Below are 23,327 nucleotides of genomic sequence, written 5' to 3'. Positions count from 1 at the left end.
ACGTAAACCAACAAATTGTTCTACCTAAACACGACCATTTACGACACGAGCGCCCTCAAACTGGCACACACGACTACTTATAGTTATCTTCAAATACGCCTGGAGGAGAGGTTCAAAATGGAAAGAAGTCATAATTATGACGTCATTCAAAAAACATTTCTTATATAATGGGTTAAAAATAACACAAATTACATAACTAATGCATATCGAGAAAAGAACGTCATATCGACACATACACTACGTCGTACAATGCTAGAACTCACAGTAACACTATTTTGCACAAGCGATACCCCGAATTTAGAAAATTAAACTTTCACCTGTAACATATAAGGCTTGGCTATCCTTGTACATTTAACAAACATCTGAAATACAGTCACGGAAACTCTTGAAAATGTTGTTCTTTGACAGAATTTTAATTATAGCTTGAAACCTTGAATTATCCTGAGTAACAAATACATTCGAGCGATGTAAGTGATTTGAAGAATGCATTATTGTAACGCTGCAGCGGCATGTACTAAACACAACATGCACTAAATGGAAGTTATCACGGGTTCATATAATGGACGTACTACGAACGATATATCATGAATGCACAAACACAAATAACTGACGCCGCATCTACTACTACATTGTGTTGTTTCAGTGTTCATATTCATAGTCGAGACTGGTCACGTATTCGAAAAAGCTGGTGACATTATTTTAATAATTAGTGCCGGGATCACGGGGGCGTTATCTGTTTGACACTACTAAGTTTCAGGAAACGCGTAACTAGAGGGCGCTATACACATAAAGCTATAACATTATGTCGTTATAAAGGACGGAGCAATCTGAGGGAACAATACAGTGTATTAACAATGACATGCTTGAAATATAATATTGGACGGTTTGGGTATCACGATAATATATACTGAATAACCAACGTTCGTATACGCAAATGCAGAACAATAGTAACTGTATATAAAGCTGAGGTACAATTGTCAAAAGCTTGGGTGCAAAGGTGTCCAGTGAGCGCACGCGCAGTGCATGTCGGACCCAACCAAGGCCTCCAATAAACCAGACAATCGAGACTCAAAATATGACGTATACGTTAGAGTTTGGTGCAGCAGCAGCTTCTCCAGGTACTGCGTTACAACTTAACTTGAGAGGATCGAATATCACGTTTATCAGTGAATGCATCCATCATTGGTTTGCCTAAAAATAAATAAGTAAACGTGAGTGCCATTGCTGTATGGATTAATCGGATATTATAAAAAAAAAATGCTAAACTACGGTAATATAGCAGAATCGGATGAACCCGTACGGCAGAAAAAAAAACATTTACTGACTTGGACAATCGTTTGATAAGAGAACGATAAACTTTAACGTTGGATTTTACGATAGGCTACATAAACATTTTAATTTATGGACGTAGTAAGGACAATCATCGTTAAAACGTAATGCGTTGACATCCCACGAGCGAGAAACGCACGACGGAGCCGGTAAATACAATAATCCTGCTCTCAAACAGAGCCGCAAAGAGTCAGACCGAACATGAATACAAATTGCTGTCACAATGTTTTCTTCGCTTTTATTAGTTGAACAAGTCATGACGAAATGCATTGTATCTGTATATGAATAAACTGCAATTTCTCACTATTGTTTTTATCAAATGGACCGTACTCAGAGACTACTTCGTATACTAAAATTACATTACATTAGTTCTATACTACCTGGAACAAAACCCGATTGCGTGGTCGTTGTCTTCGATGGGGATGTTTGATATCTCTTCACCGTATTGCTCAGCTAAAACAGAAAATTACGTCATTCATTGAAAGCGCACATGGGGCCCGTGTGATTAGTGAATTGTATATAGTGCAGACATGCGTTTAATTGTGTGCCCTACTAAGGTACTACACTTGCTTTGACGTAAATATTATAATTTGTATAACAATCCCATCACTCGCTTGGGTATTGTCGCGTATAAGCATTTGACGCGTGATTGCAGCTTACCGAATGGTGTGTGGTGTCTTGTTTGAAATAATTTTCCCGACTGACTGTACGTCGTACTCTGGTGGCGAACGTCTTCCTTACTTCGTCATTAGCAAGGCAGTGGAAGATGAAAATGAAGAAACCCTAGAAGAAAACAACATTACAGTTCAACGTCCCCAAAGTTCGTCACAAAAGGGGCGTTGGTTGTTGCGCCGTGTGGTGTTCCATTTGTCAATATACAATACGTGTAATACATTGTTTGTGGCATGAAATTCAAAAACGCTCGGTGCGACGACCACCGCTTTTCAAGAATATCAAGTTTTTAAAAATTGAGTTTTAAGAAGGGGCCCGTTAGACCCAATACCTATACACAAATGCAGAATAATGCATTAATTAGTCGTTGCCATCGTTATTAGTTATCATTCCTAGGAATTTTGGAACCAATAAACAAGATATAGCACGAACAAACTCACCTGGAGGGAATTGAGTATGGCAAAGATGTACTGGAAGGCAATAGTAGCATTGTTGAAAGCGAGGCAGCCAAACAACCACGTGATTCCCAACAGAGGCAACAAAACCAACGCAGCACGCGTGGAACGCCTAGAAAACGTAAGAAAAGAAAAATATACAAGAGACGTCTGTGAGTGCAAATGACAACGAGCCCCTCCATATTCAGTTGACGTCAGCTTCATTCATTGCTGCTCATTGTACATCTAATTTATTAAAAGTTAAAGACTCTTTCGCGATGTTGTTATATTCCTGTGGTATTTCCAAAACGCCTTCGACCTTTGATTGTTATATATTTTGTTGGCGAAAGATGAACGAAGTATTCCTAAAACACCCTGTTGTCAATTTAACCGGGACACACACGTCACACAGGCGTGTTAGTGGTAGGCAAATATATTCACAGGGGAGGGATGCGAAGGCAGGGTTCATCTAACAACAATCTGCGCTCAAGATAATTAAAAACTAATTTCATGTAAACTGAATGAACAAGATACATGTGACCCAGCGTGACACGTCATCGCTTCATCCACAGGAGCCGGTTGATTAATGTCTTGGTTCTCATGTATCTTATTGTAATAACGTTAAGATGTAGAATGTAAATCAAACTTCAATCATCAATTCCGTTTCTATTTATCCCGTCACATTAATATGATGAATAAACAAATCAACCGACATCGGTTGATTGCATAGCAACAACGAGTTGAATAATTTATATGATTATGAAGACAATTATTGAGTCAATGAAAGTGAAATACTAGTAAATATTTATTATATTTTAATTAGTTATGTAAACAAACTCAACACAGCTCCGTTGTTGAGGGTATCTAAGGACTGAACCTATAATGTCAGACTTATTAACGACTCGGAGACTAGTTAGTGTATAGTGAATCTAATATACGTGTCCAGGCACACTTTGGTAAACATGTTTATTACTAATTTTGGTTAAATTCAATCCATGGCCTTCGCACATCCCATCATAAAACGATAACAACACCATTAATAATATTAAGCTGACATATTTATTTCAAACAAATCGTTAATCATGAATAGCGTATTATTTGTGGTGTTTGTAGTGTTTGTTGCAAATGTCAAGCGACGAAGTCAACACTGTAAACTGAATGCATGTCAAAAAGGCTTTAAACGAGAATGGCCGTCGAGATCTCGTCGATAGCGAAAAGGCCACGAGACTTGTTTTTACGCCATCGAATAATGTTAATTTTCCCCCGTCATCGCGTTCCTCGTTCAAAATACCATAGTTACATACGTTGGGCGAACATCGATCGCGATGACAGGAGCGAACACTACTTGAGAGGGAAAACCGCGATCTCGCGAGAATCTTTGTCTAAGGTCGGATATCGTGTAAAGTTTGCTTTTCTGAAAAGTCAGGTGATGTATTATACACTGAGGGACACGAGAGGAAAGATTTCTATAATAAAATCGTCTGCACGAGGGTGCCACAAACGACTGTGTGTCATTACTCACTTTGCTTGGTCAATTTTGGGTTTCTTGGCGATACTTTTAACTGCCAAAAACGAGTGCATCACCACGACCAAGATACCGATATTTACCTGCGTAAAGGGAGAACTGTTAGTAATGTTCACGGACATTTACATATTTATATTTGATTATCAGAAAGAAATAACGATATTTATTCACCACAATAATAAAGAGAGCGGGTCCAGCAAACGCCCAAATGCTGTAATCGTGTACGGATAACCAGCACACGGACTCAGAGCCATAGGAGGTAATATCTACGCCGGCCGTGATCGCGACAACTACTGCCGGCAATCCTTCGAAGAGAAAGAGAAGAAAAGGAAGACATATTATAATAAACCAAGTATCCACTAATCTTTGTTTAAATGAACTAGACTAAATATCATAAGAAATATTTAGAAAGCAGATAATAACTTAAAAATATAATTATTTTAATAATTCAGCTCATATACTACGTGCAAACTAGGAGAGGATAAAATTGTGCATATAATACAAATATACTGATATAACTAGTGAAATATCCCGATACGTAGTATACGTCTTACACTTACCGTAAGCAATAGGGTAGTAGAACTTAAGATATATACCCGTACTGAATACCCTGGTAACTCGTAAGTACAGGTGCATACCCTCTACTAACATCCACATAAACGCTGCTAAGTAGACGTAATGTAGTACCATGGCAACCCCAGTACACAGCGACTGAAAATAGAACAATGGTCACATCAGCAAGTCCAGGCCATTCACCAATTCTACGCGCACCAAAGCGTTTTTTTTTTCATTTTTTTAAACAAAATAACACACATTTCTGTATCAGCATTTTATAAACAGGTTACGATGAGTAGGTATATCTTATTTTAAATATCACACACTGAGGCGAACACGTGAAATACACTACGTGATTTAACTCGGTCTTACCTGGTTCCAGGTAGCGTCGGCTCCTGCTAGGAATGCGATGTTAGCTAACCCTAAAGTGACCATCAAGTTCATATTGATACTCGCCGATTCATAATTCAAACCCCTGGTATTAAACAAAGATTACATATATACCATATTTGTCTAAGCAAACAATTCAACGTTCAAACCTTACATCAATGCACATATTTGCATATTACGTAATTTGAAGACGCCTACCTGAAGCAGAAGGCTATAGTTAAGATAGAGAGTAACAGTCCAAAGAGTGATAACGAACACCCAATGTAGGTTATTATCTCCAGTGCCATCGAATCAGCTGCTGAAATCTGAAGGAAACAAGAAATGGTGTATAACTATCGGTATGATTTGTCAGCTGTTATGCTGTGTTTTTAAAGTTATTGTTTTTAAAAGCACCAACCTGAGTGTCCTTCAATTTGAGTAGCACAGCAAAGTTGGTGAGATGGTTACACAGACAAATCACGTGAGTGTCGTTGACGCCACCAACGGTGCACCCGTCAGTGGACCAACCACCTCGATCCGTCCCACTAGAACATACAACAGCAAATTTCAAGTCAACCAACATGTTTTAGACACCGCTAATCATGATAAGTCACAATTACACAAGATCGTTATTGTCGTAACGTTTAGTAGATAAGATACGGTGCAAATTTTTTTAAAATATATAACATAATATGTAAATAACAAACATTTCACATAGCAATCTTTGTTCAGTTTATCGCAAAATATAGATTCGGCCAATCATACATCAAGATCGTAGGTCACATGATGTAAACTGAAATGCACTGATAAATCAATCCTACAAATGTGATTATCGTTCTTTAATTCGCATTTCTCAAACAAATCTGAAATTAATTAATCAAACATCAAAGTGCCTCCCAAAAAAGAGCAAATGTTTACTGTCACAACATACATGCAATGCTTTTAAAACAAGACTGCCGTAACATATTCCTGTTCAAACAATGCATACAGTTAATAAATGTAATAGTAATTGTGAAAAAATACTCTACATACGGAACAGAGTAATTCCAAAATACACACTTAATATCGTCTTCATCTGCTGTTGCCTGAAGCAAAAGAATAAATCATTTACAAATTTAAAAAAAAAGCCATTAGCTTAGAGAGAAATTACACGTGCATTGCATACTCCGTGTTTTTAACACCTTAGTTCCAGCGAATGTTCACAAGTCGTTAGCCATAGTCTTATTGTTGCATTTCATCCAACCACGAGTAATTCCCGAACATGTTATATACTGCTATGTACATGTGCGCTGCCTTGAAGTGATTGCACTTTTATTTTAAATTAAACGCCTCAAGCATATAAGATTTTCGTCCATAAATATGTCTGACATATCAAACTTTGCACCACGTATACTATTAGTATGTAACAAAACCCATTTTACTACAACATACTATTCATACAATTAATTACCTCTATTATTTCCAAAGTGATTTTCACGTCATCCTCAAATTCTGTGTTGTCTTCTGAGATATTGTTTTTTACACTAGAGCTGATGACGCGACTGTTTACAGCGTACGACTCATTCAGCCTGTTAATGACGTAATCAATAATGAAATAACAATCCTCAATGTTTATGTTGGCGTTAAATCAGGGAAATATATCATGATATCACTAGTATTATATATATATATATATATATATTTGGAGGTTATATTACGCATCTGATATGCTATATATGCAATACCATAATTATATCTATGAACAAAAATATATAGTCAACCTAATATATATATGTGTACGGTAAATAAAGTTTTTAAATTGGAGTTCACTTTTCATTTCTGGGAATCGCCGGGTTAAATATTAGTTTGTTCTATTTCTGTCCAGAGCAATTTGTGGATAACAATTTATTGACGCCAAAATCGATTATTTTGCACTTTTCTATGTAGTTTCATATTTTGAAACGTGACACAGTTGCAGGAAAAATTGTTTATCAATTCGCTATAGGCGCATCAATATCAAAAACCTTACCTCACATCTGTGAACAGAATTCCAGGTAACGCCGGAGCTAAATTAGCATAAAGAATGCTTACCACTTTTAAAGGCACTATATAAAAAATTAAGACACCAACCTCAGTACGTGAATTACACATTAACGTGGTATTCACTGACCAATACAACATGTTTACTTTTTATTTTTAATATAACAACTTTGATTTGTTTTCATTTTGAGTTAGGCACAATTTTCTATATATAAATCTACAACGCATACCGAAACAAAAAACATCGGATGTTTTGTGGATAGTACTCATCATAGGCAAAACAATTTCACTAATGCACTAAGAGAATAATATAAAACCAATTACAAAGTAAAATAACGTAAGATAAACAAAATAACCTTCTACTAAATCCGAAGTAATTAGGCACGATAGGCAATATTATTTCAATGAGAGCGATACCACTTTGATGTGAACCGACAATCGGATGTTTTTCTGAATACTTATCACTGTAATAACATGTGTCAATAATTCGAAGACAAATTAACATATTGTTCTGAACATTTCCATTTTCACTTTTACAACGATCGCGTATTAGTTTCTCTAGCGAAAATCATCATAACTTCCGGAATATACACTTTTGGGTATATCCTGACTACCTCTGGTGCAAGGATTCTTGAAAACCTGAGAGTTATCTTCCTTCGACCTCCTAACTGTTCGTAGTCTAAGAGAACGCACACGATATGTAAATATACCAAAACTTTTATTTACCTGACAGAGGACCGGAAGTTACCGGCGGCACGTTAATAAGAGCAAAGGGACGTCTCCATTTCTCCTCCTCGAATATGGCAACAGAATAATCGGGAAAGTTCGTACCACTGAAAGACTGCTGATCAACTATCTCGATTTCCATTACTGAAATATACACAGTATGAAAGCATTACTTTTTCAACTAAAATACGTATAAACTTAGTTTATCGAGCACAGAACATAACACGCCAAAATGATGGGTTCTCCCCATATTGAAATACATTCCGTACATTTACATATATATGACATGTCAATTCCGGCCCATGGCGTTATTAATACAAAACAAATCCTTGCTACGAAAATCGGAAATTGCATGAGATATTTCCCACATACCGAAAGCGTCGGTCACAAATGACAATCTACCGGGGCTCTCATCCTCGAGATCACCCAGCTTATCCGATATCAACAGACAAATGTCCTCGGTAGCTTGCATGATAATTGGTCCACTGACTGCGCGACTGGAATCATCCTGAAAGTGGAATAAATTAACGAGTACGTAACAGATTTAATTGATCAATTCCACATTAATAATGTGTACAACATTCAGTAGTTAGTGTTGTGTTCACTATTGCTAAGTAGCCAGTGAGCAGGCAGGCCAACGTCGATGGAATATAAGGCTGTACATCTATACCCGAATAAACGATTAATTAAATCGGTGTGGAATCAGCTTATTGTCGTGTCTACTTTATTTTGGGCTTGTCGTCATGACACTAAACCAACAAGTCTTGTAGACACATTTCCTCTAATTTATATAAATATTTGACAACAAGAGAAAGTCAAAAAGCTAAACAGTAGAGTTATACAATTTCCCTCCCTGCTGATACTAATTTAAAGATAGAGGTTTTTAGAAAGTAAGATTTACATTTCAACTATTTTCATAAACCATAGCAAATTATATATTTCATGAAAGCACACTAATTAAAAATCAATGTATATGGTCATGTGACGTCTAAGTAAATAAATCGTATTAATAAAGATGCAAATAAAAGAAGAAATTGGAAGGGATGCAACAATTTCATCACAAATGTAGAATAAAACTTGAGAAACTTTATATGTATATTACATCTACAATTTCTGAGAAAAGTGAAATAAAATCTGCTGTGTCTATGGGTGAGATGAATTGGACTCATTTCACTAGTCATTTTGTTGTCAGAATTAAAACAAAGATGCACACTAATTTGCATATCAATGTACGAAAAGTGGAGTTGCTTCAATGTTTTTTTAGTGGTCATGAATTCTTCCGTGACTAATGTTTTGACGCTAAGTAAATTGTAGATGATAGGTGAGCATCTAAAAATTGTTCGGTGACATATTGTCGCTTTTTTCATTTTCTGATTCATAAACACCAAGTCTGAACAATTTCAATGTGAAATTGTTATATGATTATGAATACAATATGAGCAAACGTTTTATCCCGTCGAAGCACAGCAAACACGCATCCAATGACATTCATTTACCCAATGGAAAGTATAAGATTACAATAACTGCGCACCTTGTTTGAAAATAGTGTACATTAGGGTTTTAAATTCGTATATTTGTTATGAATTCGTTATATCAATAATTGCTAGAATATAGCATCAAACAGCTTAATACGAATTGGTTAGTACTTACCATGACTACTGTATAACTAACTAGCAATTGAAGCATTTCCAAGAAATTCTATAACAAAGAGCAAATAAAAAAAGAAAATGACTTCGTTATAAGACCAATTCGCAGTTTGTACATATATTGTGCTACGAATACACGACGCGTGATAGTACATGACTTATCACAGTAGCCACAAGTCTAATCGCTCGTGTTGAAGTTCCTTTCAGACTTTTGCTTATACTTGTATTAAGTTTCGAGTAACTAAAACTTATATGATTTATTTAACATATAGCGCTATGCGATATTTAATGTCCAAATTCCACGTTATTAATGGCCAAAGCCTAAACGTGGAAATGGCAAGATACTCAATCAATATCGACATTCATAATTTATAATAGGGGTTTAGCAAGTCCAAGAACACGAACGACAGACACACAATCAAACAGAACAGAATAAGTACAATGCATGGTCAAATCAAGCAAGGCGTTAACAGCAATGTAGCTGATTTCACGCACATTGCCGCCATCTTCACGGACCAGTGAATCATATTTAGAAGTGTCACTTACAAAGTCAGTCAATTACGAATTCCTGTTTTTGGGCAATACCACTGTATGATTACGAGTGTTTCAGATGAAATGTACCAGTGTACACCGCACTGATTAAGCATATACCAATTTTAACACCATCGCCTTCATTTTCATTCAAATACACTCAGTTACGGCGCTCTCCTTAACAACCGTTAATTAGGTTTAGCGACATTTTATTTCACCGTGTTATCACTTGGTTTTTTTGCCATATATTTTCATTATGCAATTTTAACAGATTTAAACACTGTGATTTATAGCGACTTTTATCGAACGGATTCAGAGATAATCTCCGTTTTCCATCCCTGAGAATTAGCAACCATACCGTCCTCTCTGTGGGTCGTCAAACGAATTTTATTTTTATACTAAAAATGCTGTAACATTTCTAAAACATGGTATGTATTCTGAGATACAGTTGATAATAGTTAATTTCAGCATTTTTCGTCTTTTTTCATGTAGTTAAAATATATGTGAATGTATTAAACATGTACCCGCAGACGTCAGGCATTTGATGAATTTCAATTAGGAGGATGGTGTTTAACAATGTAATAACACAAATTGAATATGTTATATCCCTCAACCACAGCAATCATCATTCATCATACTAAGTGTAAAACTTGTTCTTTAATATCCAAAGCAAAAATTATGCTCGATACGTTATTTATTAAAATATCGGACAATAACATCTTGGAGAACGGTTTTCATTTGCGTAAACTAATAAATAATGCATTATAAATAATGCGTTATAAAACAAATCATAAATGAATCAACATGATCACAACATTGGTGCATCGATTTATCCAATATATGAAGTCATCACGCCAATATATGAATGTCAGCATATCATTGAGTTATCTTTTCGACGTTTCGTGAAGTGATTAAATGCGCAATAAATGCAATTGTGTTTTGTTTGGGGGCACTTATTGGATTTGCTCAAAATAATGAGGGAGGAAATTGAATGCGACAGACATTCTTAGGCGCAGCAATAACGCTTTAAAAACAAAAATTGAAGTGGACCAATAAAAGGATAGAGTAAATCACTTTGTTGTACGCGGTCTCTATTATGCGGGATAGCGATCATATAGTCATTTCCTGGAAACGTGAATGAAACTAGCACCCTAATTTGTAATTTATAGTGGCGCTTGATGACGCATAGTAGATCGTTGGGGCTGACATTCCCAAAAGTCTCATAGCCACGACGATCAGTAACTGTCTGCTCGTTTATCTTGAGTTCAATTTATTAGTTGAACTTGCATACAGGGATACCACAATGTCTTTTGATGCAACAAGGAAATATTTATTTCTCCATAGAGAATACTTTCACTAAGTTTATTGTATGTTTTTAAAACTAATTTTGTTGTCATTATTCCATGTTATGCAGTTAAGTTTCAAGTCACCATTTGCAATAATACTTTCAAGAGCATCAGCTCCGTCCTGAAGATAAGCAAGTATTCACAAATCAGAACGAACACGTACATACAAACGTGATTTACAAATTAAAAAAAATATATATATTATGTTGTTACTTACTTCAATGTAAATATCCCTATCCATTGGATATACTAACATGTCCAATGGCGTCATTTCAACTAGTCGTATCATTGTATCGATAAAGCGAACAAGCTGGGTCACCGTCAATTGATTTGATTCTCGGATTTGTCTCAGTAGGGCTGCTATGTAGATATTGATGTCGTACGGCGTGACGCCACGGGTATCCAGTAACTGTAAGGAATAGGAATTATTGCATTTAACAGGTCTCGGTAGAATGGTACAGCAATTCAATTGAGTATTTCTGAGCTAGCATATATATATCTATCGCTAATGTGTTTACGTGTTCCTACACGACACCGCCTGTAAACCCCTGGCTTTCAAATACGTCTATATGTACATGCTGCGTAAAAAATGTGTTTTTTTTTCTGGGGGGGGGGATCTCATAAAGTGTGCTGAAACACAAAACACAATTTATCAATGATCTTTAGAATATTTTGTTTTAACTCCGTGCGTGGTATACAACAATATGTAGATTCCACGGGAAAGGGAGCAAAGAATTGGCCTGGAAAAGCTTCAACATAAAAGATGCCTCTATTCACGTAAAGACGGTTGACGCCGTGTAATCTCTAAATCAAATGCGATTCGACCCATGAGAATGAAATTGATAGATTTATGCTTAGTGATTCTGCGTAACCCGAATGTAAGGGCACATATATACAATCTTCACGGTCCTGTTTTTCACAATTAGTGGTTTAACTGTTTTATATAAATTGTCATTTTTGTAGTTTTTTTAAATTTATAAATATCAGTTACTTTTAATCGTAAGTATTTATTTCTGACTCGTTACTGTATTTCAAAACGACATTGGTGACTGTTTGCCCGCTGATAAGAAAATGAATTAATGAAGTTCCGCACACTCGTAGAATAATAATTTTTGGATTAGCCATGTGTGACATTGGTGATGTCCTAACAACACTTTATAGATTAAAGGAAGATAAACGCTTTGATCCAGTGCTCTTTTGCTGACTGACAAATTAAACGATTTTTCGTTCGTAGATTAATTAATACCGGTAATTACAATTGTCAAATTTAGATGTCTTAATGCCCGTTTTGTACAAGTATGACACTATAGCATGGAATTTGCATCTGTCGCATTTTACACTCAACCACTTATTAACTCTGTACTATAAAATCTGAACCCTAACATGTTTTTATTATCATATTATGTCTTGCATCCACTGCTTGACTTCAAATCTCATAAATTTGATATTCGAAGCAGAATGACGTAGGTTGGTAAGTATAAATGTGAATTGCAATTCATCGTTTTTATCTCTAAACTTATTCCAAAATTTATGTCATTTGGGTTCAATGAAATGTTTAATGTTAAAATCTTTATAGCAACAACTGTGTTCATTGTGAAAACAGCCATAGCATGTGCAATTGTATATAACAAACAGTAGACGATTAGTATTATGAATGTGAACATTTATATATATTTGTATGTTACTTAGTTTCTTGGTTGATTTATTGCGACGTTTTATAAAGAAAAAATAAACCGGCAGAATACGTACATCATACACTTAAAGTACTGGCGGAAATAACTTCTAATTATCCCCAAAGGAATGCATACCATTTATCTAAAATTTCCTATAAATTGAACTCGATTCCAATAAGGCTAAAATAGTTCGAAATAGTATGACCTACAAACGATTAGTAATAACAATTTTATAACTGCAACGCACGCTGTGAAATAATTCAATGCAAATAAATAAATAAATAAATAAATAAATAAATAAATAAATAAATAAATAAATAAATAAATAAATAAATAAATAAATAAATAAATACATTTGCGGAACGGATCGGCTAAATGTGGACGTGCCGTGAAATTGCTTCGTAGTAATAACAATGATTACATGAATTATTCATAAGTATATACTGACAGGTCCCGTAAGATAAATTGATGTTTTGATACTACAGTTCAGAGATACATCATATTGATAATTACATAAACGCGCAACATGGTAAATCGACGGTATAATGATTCACAATAATAGCATTCTTATAAATACACGTACATCGGCCAAAACAAAATAGCCTTGATAAAGGTCAAGGACACCACCGGTGCAAAATGATGTACTGTTTTGCGAGCTATTATATCGGACGGTTGCATTCCCGAGAGTTGAGCTACGGTAATCTCCAATTATCGGAGTCACCGGTGTAACGCGTGATTCAAATTCATCATCTTTGAAGACGTATAATGTACACTGGATTAGTCAACATGCCTTCCCTGTTCCTTAGAGAGATGATGAGACGGGGTGATGCGCTAAGACTAAATTACACTGGTACTAAGTACTAAGGATCGTGATCATGTCTCGTTCGATTGTAATCGATATCGTAATGCACAATACTTAGCACTGATTTGTGATGAAGGTTCCATTTAGGTACGTGTTCCGACATCCCTGGAAACCCGTGCTGTACGTTTCAGAGTTTTTACTCAAGTTTGACAGTTTATACAAGTTTGGCGTACCCATACGCTAAACACACAGACACAGATAAAAAACTACAACATTTATATGACGGGCTTAAACGTCCTATTACACAAAAAGAAAACAAAATCGTAATATGGTTGCAATGATATTATTGAATGTAACAGTGACATGTAGTAATGGTACACATGGTGCAATTCGAGGTTAATTAGTTGATAGTAAACCTAACTATTAAGTACAGGAATTGTAAAACAAATATCTAATATACTATTTCTCACCTGCGCTAGAATGTCACACTCTAAAACATTTTGGCAATGTCTATGAATTGGCGATGCTGTTGCAGTAACACCTATAGGATTAACAGTCGGGCAATTGTTGCCTGCGTGAAAAATACAAAAATTGTTATTATAGATGAAAGAAGTCCATATGTATTTCAGACAAAACCGTGCTACATTTATTACTATTAGTAACGTACCAATGGTCTTGATAAGAAACTACTCGGACGTAATTTCCTTGTACCTACCAGAGGTTCCACTTCCTCCACCGCCACCGCTATTGCCCCCACCACCGCCACCGCCGTTACCAACACCATTATTTGCTTTGAACGTTAAACAAAATAATCATTAAGAATGTTGCTACCCACACTTATATAAGTTATTCAGTCTCGGAGTTCTTGGAACACTCAAATATTTTATGATAGGTTAGTTGTGCCTGAGATATGATTTTCATAGTATTTTGCAGAAAAGATAAGTGTGTGGCCGTGACGGCCGTGAACGCCGCGCATTCTGTACTAGTATTTTTCCCGACGCTTAATGTAAAATAATCCAGATTCTAAATGTGGGATAATTATGTCCTCTTTTATGCAGTTCACGTAATGATATGTTGTATATATGCATTCAGTCTACCTACAATTTCAAAGAACATTGTATACGACATTTGTGAAATCCGCGGCAGAGGAAATATACAAGTTTAATCCAACTCCAAAATCAACAAAAATAATCGTGATAAGGATACGATGTACCTTTAATAGACAAATATCCTCTGTTACCATTATGTGGAAAGCCAAGGCCAGCGGGCACATCTCTCTCTATTCTTGGTAGGTATCCATTTGCCTCTTCGCTGACCAAAACTTCAATGACACCACCGGCTCCGCCACATCCACAGTATGTATTATTTTCGGGTACAAAACTACCGTCTCCTCCACCAACATACAGTTGCCCATTATATAGGAGTTCGACTGCGCTGGAGTCTATTCGAATTTTGCCACCGGCACCACCTCCCGCGCACTGATATGTGGAATTGACTGACTGCGAGGCAGACTGCCCCACGGCAGAAATTCGTCCACCTTTGACGAAAGAAATTTTCGATATGAGAAAACTATGGAAATAGTAAATTATATGATGTTTATAAGTATGTGTTTTTATTTTGTTTTAATTACACGAAATAAATGTGTGTTATGTTTCAAATATAGCAATATTACATTCAGTTAAAAAACGGCGAAATTTTTTCACAAAGGGTCATAGCTGATTCGTAAGATCAACACTTGAGAGCTAAGAATATTCCCATGTAAGTATTAACACCATAGTTACCATAGATTGTAGATACATCTTGCTCATACCATCCTCTATGTGTTATGATGCCACTGTATAGTTAGAATCACAACTTCTCATTGGAGGAAATCCGTTAAACCAAATGGACTTGGCTTTCACAGTGACTTAGTTATTCTTCTTGAAAAGTGGTAAATTGCCAATTTAAGATTAAATTTCCGGGGCTTAAAAGCTTTGTGAGTACGTCCTTTGTGTTGAGATTGCTTTATTCGGGCTATAATAGAATCTGGCGCATCACGAGTTTGTAATTTACTGAAAGCGTGTATGGCCGATGCTATTGCCATAGCTTTACGAATCTCATTTGTATTCAGTCGTCGCTATTACAGCGATGATAACAGCAGATTACCACATTTTGACTCACACTTTCAGATCAAGTATTTTACTTTAACTGCAAACTATGATTTATCCATATCAAGACAGTGGTTTTAGAAAGATGATATCGACACCAGTACTTAAGTGCCACTTGAAATAAATCAATTCTTAGTACTTCCAATAGGTAATAATTATTTGTATATCTTTCTGTGCTTGATGTTTCTTGAGATTATCAGGAATTAAGTTTAAATTCCCCCAACAAATATCCTTTGACAACAAAAAAATATTATTTTATACACGGATAGCTAATAGTAAAGTGCACATATTTGCTTTGTGACTGGTATTAGAAGGCAACATAAGCAATATGCATGGTGAATGAAACATACCTATTCTTACGATTCCCGGACTCTTTAACTCTATCGCTCCGCCACCCCTTGCGTAACGTACTTCAGTTGAGTTATCATCAATTGAGACACGTACTCCCCCTGTTGAAAAACAAAAAAATGATTGATAGGGTGTTAGCGCATACGTGCGGTTTGATTGTGAATGAATGCCGATGCAATAACCCCTTTAGTCTGAGAGATGTTATCGGACAGAAATTCGATATTCAATCTTGTACAGAGTAGATACTCTCATGAAAGGGAAGATCCTCGTCACCAGTGTATGTGTTCACATCCACTTATTCACGTGCAAGCGAGAGAACGCATGACTAAACTGATATTGAGAAACGATCGGTAATACAAAGCGTGTGTTATTTAGTGAACAAATACACCATTTGCACGTGTGTAGAGTCTGGTCAAGTGTTTGATTCCTAATCGCAGTATTGAATAGATATTTATTTTCTTATCGCGGTCTCTGCTATATTCGATTTGTGAAATGGCCTTTGCTTTCTACTTTCACGAAAATATCTTGCTCACTCTTTTCAAAATACCTGACTTCACTTCATGTATACTGTTTCACCATACATTTCTCTTACTGATTTGACTATGTAGTGTAGTGTAGTGTAGTGTAGTGTAGTGTAGTGTAGTGTAGTGTAGTGTAGTGTAGTTTAGTTTAGTGTAGTGTAGTGTAGTGTAGTGTGATTTTTGATTTACGGGTATGTAAAACGAAATTACATTAACGGATGTAACTGATAACTTTTCCAATGTAATGTAGTGTAGTGTAGTGTAGTGTAATAGTTAGTTGTTTTGTTTTTGTGGATAGTTTTGTCGATTGTTATGAAGCGTTTGTTTTTCATTCTTCGACTAAAACATTTCCCCATAACACTTTTATTCAAAAATCTATGGATAGGTATTTTATTTTTACATTGCAGTATTCAATTTGTAAATTAGTATAACACTGCTCTTTGCAGCATTATTCAACAGTGCGCAACTGTGATGTACAAAAATACTATTGTTCGTTTTTTAACCATTTTCTACAATCCAGATTCTGAAATCATTTCAATATGGTATTGTCTTTATAATATCAAACACATATGATATTGTTCACCCTTTATCACCACACAAGTTTGAAGTTATGGGAAGTTGTCTTAATCATTGAATTGAATGGTTTCAAAGCAGAAACATGCTGTCATCAATTCTCGGGAAAATATTTTAGTAACTATCATTTTCTTTTACACCAATACCTTTAATATATTGGGTCAGAGTAAAACATAATAGCATTTTATTAATTTATAGATTATTTCGTCTACCCTACCCGTGCACATCACGATTTCATCTCGGTAAAAATGTATTATTTAAAAGTTTTATTTAGTTTATGAGTCCCCTCGAGTGACAAGTCATGCATATTGATTAAATTGTTGGTATCTTATGTCATGCATAAAACGAATTTAAAATATTGAAAAAAAAACACACGTTACAGTATTTATATCATGTGGTTTCATATTCATATTCATCATAATCACTAATCATTTAAAATATGTGGATGTAGATTCTAACAATATGACAGTGCCATACCAGAACTGCCTCCCAATAATATCAACTCGTCATGATCGTTGTTAATTCCATACGCACCGCCATACACCGTGCCGTTGTCATTGTACCACCCACCACCGTAGCCACCATGACCACCTCCGCCAGGAAAGTCTCCATTGTATCCACTTCCGGGTCCTCGATTACCTAAATATAGAGATAGCCAAGAATGGCGGTGAAAGTTGTAACCATGCATTGCCATGCGTATATCACGTGTTATTAATGTGCTATATCTATCGAAAGCACGTGTCATCAGTTGCATTCTAGTACGGCACATATATACCGTACAACTTTATATATATATTTTGTATTTACATAATTATTATCATTTGTACAATTGTATGCTGCTCTCACCCGTCGATATTATACATAAACGACCCCACCCTCCGACATGTCAGTGTGCACTGTCCCTAATGCATTGCGTGAATAAAATTCCGCCAAATGTAACATCGCTCGACTGAATTCGCGCTTTTTCACACAGTCGCTTAAAAACGTCTTGTAAGTTATAACAAATTCTAGATGTATTTCGTTGATGTCACGTGATCATATGTCAATGACATTGCAGAACTGGCGGAACCGTGTTCGTGTGGTCGCATGACCAGTTATCGTGGCTAAGCCTGGTGAAACGTGGGCAGCTATAATAAGACATTTAAATGAAGTAGCTACCATGGGTGATTGGCGTTGAGCTAATTTCACGCGCTCCTTTATTGTACGTAATACGCGATGTCATACGCTATATTAATGCATGTCACATGTGATTCAAACATTAGCATGTAAAATAACATTATACATATTTTAAAATAAAAATTGTAGCAGGTCTTATACGACTATGATGGAATTAATAAAATCTCTCTGGAAACAGGTATAATAATTCATCATCCACACACACAAATGATGATCAATCATGACTAACCTGCATATCCACCGAGGAAATCTATATAATTTTCGTTTGATCCGATATCGCCGTCAAGAATTAAGTTCCTGTTAATGGTGATATCACCGGTCTCACTCTCTATTGAGAGCGAGTGTTCACCGATAATCTGTACCTCTACGCTACCATCGATGACTAGAGTCCCGTTAAATCGAAAATGCGTGATTAGATAATTCCATTCTTTCTGAGACTGGTCTTCGAAAGAGTGCGACGTAAAATAACCATCGTATATCTCAACGGTCCGTGCTGGACTGGATTCTGTTGGCGGGGGAGCGGTAGCGTTTAAAGACGTCCCAGTGCCATTTGAAGAACTGGTTGTCAAGTCTGTTATTGTTAACGGGGTCGTTCCGATAGTAGAGTTTTCGTATTCTGTATTGTTAATGCCGTGGCTAGCTGGTGTTGTGACTAGCGGTATTTCTAAGTAGGAATATTGCCATGTGGCGTCCGTTGTATTTATTAATAACACCCCAGAGTCAAATATATGCTTATTTCCTACAGGTGAAATATATCATGAAAGTTACTGTAAAACTATTAAGATGCAGCGTCAATTTCTGATCAATATTAATTTCGCACCGTGATCTCATCTGAACCCCGTTTACCCAATTTGCTTGCAATCAATCCACCAACGATGCGAATATGGCGCCACAGGTATTTGCAGTCTACGACTCGTTCTCACATTCCAAGAATTGTATTTCACATTAGAACGACACAAAGTTCATTACGTTAAACACTAGATTACACACAGCACAGACAGTAATATATACATGTATAACTTAAATTCAAGCCAAATGTAGTACATTGGATTTTTTATGAAACAAAGAATAACAGCGTATCTAGCCCGACATGTTCCCATTGAACATACTACATGTACGGTTGTACAAATATTGCACCAAAGGTGTGGAATATTTCAACAAAACACCTTAAGTTGTCTACTGGGGGGGGGGAGGCATTACAAATTGATTTGTAATTAAGAAATTCTATATTAGTTATTATTAAGGAAGCAGATGTGCATGGGAAACGCTTCACACATTTGATTATTAAGGTATTATTAATGAACAACTGAAATTCAAGCATTTTTGCACCCAGTCAGAGAAGTTGCAACGTGTCCAGTCACGCTAAATTTATAATCTGTTAAATTTGTTTTGCAAGATAATGTGCTACAAAAACGACATGTCTTAGATGTCTTTACCGGTGTTTGAGTTACGGCGACAAGTCCGCAAAACAACTCGAAACAATTGCGTCTGAACACTTTGCTGAGCCCAAATTTATGATCGACTGTGCCAATGCCAAATCTGATTGAAAAGTCATTACAAAATAACTATTCGTAAGTCAGAATTGAGAAAATATTTGAAGATTTCTGGGAATCGCCGGTGTTCAATATGACTACAGGCCGTAGTAATTGTGATTTCACGTGCATTGGAAAACTACTTAGCGTTAGCAAATGAAATAAGATGAAACAATCAATAGCGAAGCCGAATATTCGAACGCGCATCTTTTTGCTTGTTGCAATGATATTAGCGACTTGTGCAGATACGTCGATTTGTATCTAAACGCTAAACGCACTCCTAGGGCATTATCATTTTAATTGCATCTACATTTAGCAACTATTTTGTATACGAAATTGGACATTGCAATAAGGGCTACTATGGCGGTCAATATTGTAATTGATAACTGGTTTTCAAGCTCATTTAAACCAATTGAATGTAAAAATGGACGAATTGTCGGGGGCCCGGGTGCATTCGGGGCTTCTCTATTAGTCACATGTTTCAATGGATGTCCTGTCTACACTAAATGATGGATTACTGTAGGAGTGTTCAACTAGCACACGAATGACACGATCTAATTGCAATCGCGCGACGCAATTACGGAACGTGTCACTGGTTACGTATGACAATATGCTAGCATACCCCGAGTGTTAGGTGACTAACATTTCCGGAAAAGGTTAAACGTTTTTGCAAACAACATATGACGTGATAAACACAAAATGGAAACTACGAAAATCGTTGAACTACATCGGTAGATATAATAGTTATTGCATATTTATGTTGTTTAAGATCATGCTTAGTAATTAAATTTGTAATTAAACTTAGTAGGCAAAATATTCATAGTATGTTAAGGCCTTAATCAAGTTAAATGTAGGCAATCATGGATAAATCCAAATATGGGGTTATTGTGTATATATTTATGACGGTGTTATGGGATATATATTTATCATGTGGTTGTTGTGTGTATATTGATAATGGGGTGTATATTTATCACGATATTGTCGTACGTATTTGTCATAGGTTATGGGTGTATGTGGTCATCATGTGGTTGTTGTGTGTATATTTATAATGGGGTGTATATTTATCATGATATTGTCGTACGTATTTGTCATAGGTTATGGGTGTATGTGGTCATCATGTGGTTGTTGTGTGTATATTTATAATGGGGTGTATATTTATCACGATATTGTCGTACGTATTTGTCATAGGTCATGGGTGTATGTGGTCATCATGTGGTTGTTGTGTGTATATTTATAATGGGGTGTATATTTATCACGATATTGTCGTACGTATTTGTCATAGGTTTTGGATGTATATTTACTATGGAGTAATTGTGTGTATCTGCACACTTCGGTTATTGTGTGTATATTTATCATGTGGTTATTGTGGGTATATTTATCAAGGAATTATTATGTGTATGTCCCTCGTGTGGTTATTTTGTGTATATTCACCATGGAGTTATTATGTGTATGTTCATCATGTGGTTATTGTGTGTATATTTATCATGTGGTTATGAGGTGTATATTCACCATGTGGTTATTTTGTGTATATTTATCAAGGAGTTAGTATGCGTATGTTCATCATGTGGTTATTGTGTGTACATTTATCATGTGGTTATGGGGTGTAAATTCACCATGTGGTTATTGTGTGTATATTTTTCATGGAGTTATGGGATATGTATTTATCATTATATGGATGGAAAAAAATATAGTACAAACCATCTGAAAACAAAAGTTACATTTGTGAATTCAAATGTATCATTGTTGTGGATCACAGGGTTCGATAGCCCGGATGTTTCCCATATTTATGTTGGCGATTTAATGATATTCGTGACAATAGTGGCAAAAAGCGGTACAAGTATTTTCGTCTCTTAACTAGATATATTCATTTACTCATCAAGTGAAAATGTCCAATGTTCAAGTGTAACACAGCCAGCGAATATTTTAAAATTATGCCAGAGTTGTGATTGGACTTTCAATATCACTGTGCGTCAATGGCGGGGTTTAACATCGTCCATTATTCTCAAAACTCAAACATTGTATTTGAAAGATTCAACGACTACACATTTCAATGAATAAACTGTTATTTCCAGCAACATAGTATTTTTTTCATTTTTTACCCATTTTTTCATTCAAAACATTCAAAACCTTGACATTAAAATGGAGAAATTGTGTACATCCTGCAATTAGTTCTGACGTCATTGTGATGTCATGTCTAGAAAATAAAGTTTACGTATATGATGACGTAGCATGTTACCAGCATATAATAGTGAGTAATAATGCTAATGCAGTATACTAGAATCATATATCATATATACATACGAGCAAACACACTCACAGACAGACGACAGTGCATCAGACTATTTGTTTTGTGCTCTCCGTTCCAGCAACATGCAACATAAGCACTCATACTCAAAATGGTTAGTCGCATTGCGAATATTATGACAGTGATCATAGGTTGAGTATTTAAATTCAGACTAACTTTTTATATTGTTATATTTCAGTGTAACCACAGCAACAAATTTTACATTTCATCATCATAAGACTGATGAAACAGCTTAAGGGCGTGCTGTCGTAACATGTCATGTCACTGACTTAATGTCCTACTCCAACGTGTCTTTATGTTGGCTACTGATGCAATTTGCAGCTCTATGCATCCTCGCGGGCTCCTTTAATCCTTTTTATTGTCAAAATCTCAATTTCTACAATTTTAAGGAACACACTGAAATAAATTTGATTTCTGATTTATTTTAAGTTAACAGGGTAATTTACGTAATATTTGTCAGAATGTCTGTAAAGTCAAATACTATCACTATGGTGACACGCGTAAATCGCACATGCATCTTAGGTATTTACACTTTACTTAGTTCCTTTGTAATTAGGCAATTAATAAATAAATAAATAGTCACTGTTTTCACTGACGTGAGTTGTTATACTGAGCACTTGAGAGTCGGATACAGGAGTACAATTATTCAAACCTAACTCAATGCCCGAGCGTCTTACCGACATGACATCTACCTTGTTCATATTCAGCTCACGCCATAAGTAAATTCACCCAAAAATAAATAAAAAAAAGAACATGTCCATCAACGTTTTAGTTATTATCCCGGGATGTACACAGATTACACTGCTCATTCGTTACCTCCTCGCATAAAGATTGTCACACGCATTCGTAGTTTTAGTGTTTCCGGCATGTTGCTGTCTTTGAAAAAGGAACATTGTTCAAACCCTTTAACGGGGAAAACAAGTCTAATAGTACTTCACATATCAGAAATGAAATAACTATATTCTAGTTTGCAACAGACATCAGCTAGCTAATACATTTCCGTAAATGTGTATATTTCAGTTGATTGAAACGACATTTTAATAATTAAATGCATTTAAAAGCATATGACCGGTTACATGATCTAATATTTCTCAATGC

General features: G+C 35.8%; 1 protein-coding gene across 1 annotated transcript; it reads right to left on the bottom strand.

Moving 5' to 3' along the window:
• Positions 1–392: 392 nt before the first annotated feature.
• On the bottom strand, positions 393–23,097 carry LOC102809949 (uncharacterized). Its single transcript, XM_085500575.1, has 24 exons — positions 23,046–23,097; positions 18,622–19,131; positions 17,694–17,855; positions 16,125–16,223; positions 14,841–15,164; positions 14,343–14,417; positions 14,098–14,198; positions 11,370–11,561; positions 9,280–9,327; positions 8,002–8,137; positions 7,630–7,773; positions 6,893–6,968; positions 6,325–6,452; positions 5,917–5,953; positions 5,303–5,429; positions 5,104–5,210; positions 4,888–4,990; positions 4,521–4,671; positions 4,132–4,265; positions 3,958–4,043; positions 2,442–2,568; positions 1,990–2,112; positions 1,710–1,782; positions 393–1,191 (listed from the first exon to the last, which is right to left on the bottom strand). The coding sequence occupies exons 1-24, from the start codon at positions 23,095–23,097 to the stop codon at positions 1,127–1,129; spliced, it is 3,180 nt and encodes a 1,059-aa protein (XP_085356701.1). The 3' UTR covers positions 393–1,126.
• Positions 23,098–23,327: the final 230 nt, after the last annotated feature.

This window comes from Saccoglossus kowalevskii, chromosome 6 (genome assembly GCF_978046115.1).
Source record: "Saccoglossus kowalevskii chromosome 6, keSacKowa6.1, whole genome shotgun sequence".
NCBI classification, from domain to species: Eukaryota; Metazoa; Hemichordata; class Enteropneusta; family Harrimaniidae; genus Saccoglossus; species Saccoglossus kowalevskii.
The sequence above is the reverse complement of the archived record's forward strand: the minus strand, read 5'-3'. Positions and strand labels throughout refer to the sequence as shown.

Bases quoted from the DNA above. Each gene is read 5' to 3' on its own strand.
- LOC102809949 (XM_085500575.1), bottom strand. From the start codon at position 23,097: ATGCCGGAAACACTAAAACTACGAATGCGTGTGACAATCTTTATGCGA. The intron at 7,774-8,001 runs GTATGTGGGAAA...TGTATATTTCAG, and splicing joins ATTTGTGACCGACGCTTTCG to TAATGGAAATCGAGATAGTT. The intron at 6,969-7,629 runs GTAAATAAAAGT...TTTTTTATATAG, and splicing joins AACTTCCGGTCCTCTGTCAG to TGCCTTTAAAAGTGGTAAGC.